This window comes from Scomber japonicus, chromosome 15 (assembly GCF_027409825.1).
Source record: "Scomber japonicus isolate fScoJap1 chromosome 15, fScoJap1.pri, whole genome shotgun sequence".
In the NCBI taxonomy this organism is placed as follows: domain Eukaryota; kingdom Metazoa; phylum Chordata; class Actinopteri; order Scombriformes; family Scombridae; genus Scomber; species Scomber japonicus.
Genome location: NC_070592.1, coordinates 1067903 through 1070781, shown reverse-complemented (window position 1 = coordinate 1070781; position 2879 = coordinate 1067903). Strand labels below are relative to the sequence as shown.

The 2879-nt window shown below is 42.9% G+C and overlaps 1 protein-coding gene across 1 annotated transcript in view; it reads right to left on the bottom strand.

Annotated features, from left to right (window-relative positions):
• pogza (pogo transposable element derived with ZNF domain a) overlaps positions 1-1366 on the bottom strand; it is a 24975-nt gene extending 23609 nt beyond the window's left edge. Inside the window, exon 1 of the mRNA XM_053334789.1 lies at positions 1274-1366. Coding sequence (XP_053190764.1) covers positions 1274-1322 — 49 coding nt within the window. The 5' untranslated portion in view covers positions 1323-1366. The remainder of the gene's footprint in view (positions 1-1273) is intronic.
• Positions 1367-2879: the final 1513 nt, after the last annotated feature.

The following is a 2879-nucleotide window of genomic DNA, read 5'->3' as shown; positions in this document are numbered from 1 at the left end:
TAGTAGCTAGTCTACAGTAATTACTGTAGTAGCTAGTCTACCGTAATTACTGTAGTAAGCTAGTCTACTGTAATTACTGTAGTAGCTAGTCTACCGTAATTACTGTAGTAGCTAGTCTACTGTAATTACTGTAGTAGCTAGTCTACTGTAATTACTGTAGCAGCTAGTCTACCGTAATTACTGTACTAGCTAGTCTACTTTAATTACTGTAGTAGCTAGTCTACCGTAATTACTGTAGTAGCTAGTGTACCGTAATTACTGTAGTAGCTAGTCTACCGTAATTACTGTAGTAGCTAGTCTACTGTAATTACTGTAGTAGCTAGTCTACAGTAATTACTGTAGTAGCTAGTCTACTGTAATTACTGTAGTAGCTAGTCTACCGTAATTACTGTAGTGGCTAGTCTACCGTAATTACTGTAGTAGCTAGTCTACAGTAATTACTGTAGTAGGTAGCCTACTGTAATTACTGTAGTAGCTAGTCTACCGTAATTACTGTAGTAGCTAGTCTACCGTAATTACTGTACTAGCTAGTCTACTTTAATTACTGTAGTAGCTAGTCTACCGTAATTACTGTAGTAGCTAGTGTACCGTAATTACTGTAGTAGCTAGTCTACCGTAATTACTGTAGTAGCTAGTCTACCGTCATTACTGTAGTAGCTAGTCTACCGTCATTACTGTAGTAGCTAGTCTACCATAATTACTGTAGTAGCTAGTCTACCATAATTACTGTAGTAGCTTGTCTACCGTAATTACTGTAGTAGCTAGTCTACCGTAATTACTGTAGTAGCTAGCCTACCGTAATTACTGTAGTAGCTACTCTACCGTAATTACTGTAGCAGCAGCACAACTAAACGGCCCGATTTTGTTAACTTGCTCAGTTTTGGTTGATTTGATAATTTTCTTAGATGTTTGTGCTGATGTCATGTGTCAGTAGCTACGTAGCTAGATGGAGTCTTTATCTGTTTTATTCCTGTTTGTTGCTGAAATACGATCGGGAGGCTGCGCGGGTTGTTTTATTTTGAAAGACGTAACGCGCCACTGACGGAACCGGTGGAAATTGGGCTTTAGTCAAACATCTTACTCATCCTCTAACTTCATGTAACCTTCCTATACTCCTTTTTTTCCTAGGATGGTGAAGTCATGACCTGCACCTGAAGCAGCAGAGATGGGCGGGTCATGACTTCACCATCCTAGGAAAAAAACGTTCAGCTCCTGGTTAACAGCTGATTCACTGACAGTCACATGACCCACTGACCAGCTGACTCCTCCTCACCTTCATCGTGCTGCTCCACCTCAAACTCCTCGTCTTCATCACACTCCATCAGCAGGTCGGCGCCGCCATCGTCACTACTCGCCGTCTCCTCCATCACCTGCAGGATGACATCATCATCTTCATCTTCATCACCATCATTACCACCATCACCATCACCATCATCATCAGTTTCTTTCTATATAATCATTTAACCCTCCTGTGGTCCTCTCGGGTCAAATTGACCCTCCTCTCTTTTGATAGTTCCTTCCTCCCTCCTTTCCTTCCTTCCTCTCTAATTTCATTTCCTCCCTTCCTTCCTCCTGTCCTCCCTCCCTTCCTTCTTTCCTCCCTCCTTTCTATTCTACTTCCTCCCTCCTTTCCTTCCTCCCTCCCTCTTTTTTTGCTCCCTCCTCCTCCCATATTTCTTTCCTCACTTCCTTCCATCCTTCATTGCTTCCTCCCTCCCTCCTTACTCCTGTCCTTCCTTCCTCCCGTCCTCCCTCCCTCCTTACTCCTTTCCTGCCTTCCTTCCTCCCTTCTTTTCTTCATTCCTTCCTTCCTCCTTACCCCTTTCCTTCCTTCCTCCCGTCCTCCCTCCCTCCTTACTCCTTTCATGCTTCCCTTCATTCCTTCCTCCCTTCTTTTCTTCCTTCCTTCCTCTTTTCCTCCTTACTCTTTTCCTTCCTTCTTCTTTTCCTCCTTACTCCTTTCCTTCCTTCCTTCCTTCCTCCTGTCCTTCCTTGACCTGAGCACAGCAAGAGGGTTAATTAACAACAGCTGGATGTAACAACAGCTGGATGTAACAGCTGGATGTAACAGCTGGATGTAACAGCTGGATGTAATAACAGCTGGATGTAACAGCTGGGTGTAACAGCTGGATGTAACAACAGCTGGATGTAATAACAGCTGGATGTAATAACAGCTGGATGTAACAACAGCTGGGTGTAACAACAGCTGGATGTAACAGCTGATGTAATAACAGCTGGATGTAACAGCTGGATGTAACAGCTGGATGTAATAACAGCTGGATGTAATAACAGCTGGATGTAACAACAGCTGGATGTAATAACAGCTGGATGTAACAACAGCTGGATGTAACAACAGCTGGATGTAACAGCTGGATGTAATAACAGCTGGATGTAACAACTGGGTGTAACAGCTGATGTAATAACAGCTGGATGTAACAACTGGGTGTAACAGCTGATGTAATAACAGCTGGATGTAACAACTGGGTGTAACAGCTGATGTAATAACAGCTGGATGTAACAGCTGGATGTAATAACAGCTGGATGTAATAACAGCTGGATGTAACAGCTGGATGTAATAACAGCTGGATGTAATAACAGCTGGATGTAACAGCTGGATGTAACAGCTGATGTAATAACAGCTGATGTAATAACAGCTGGATGTAATAACAGCTGGATGTAATAACAACTGGATGTAACAACTGGGTGTAACAGCTGATGTAATAACAGCTGGATGTAACAGCTGATGTAATAACAGCTGGATGTAATAACAGCTGGATGTAATAACAGCTGGATGTAACAGCTGGATGTAACAGCTGGATGTAACAACAGCTGGATGTAATAACAGCTGGATGTAACAACTGGGTGTAACAGCTGATGTA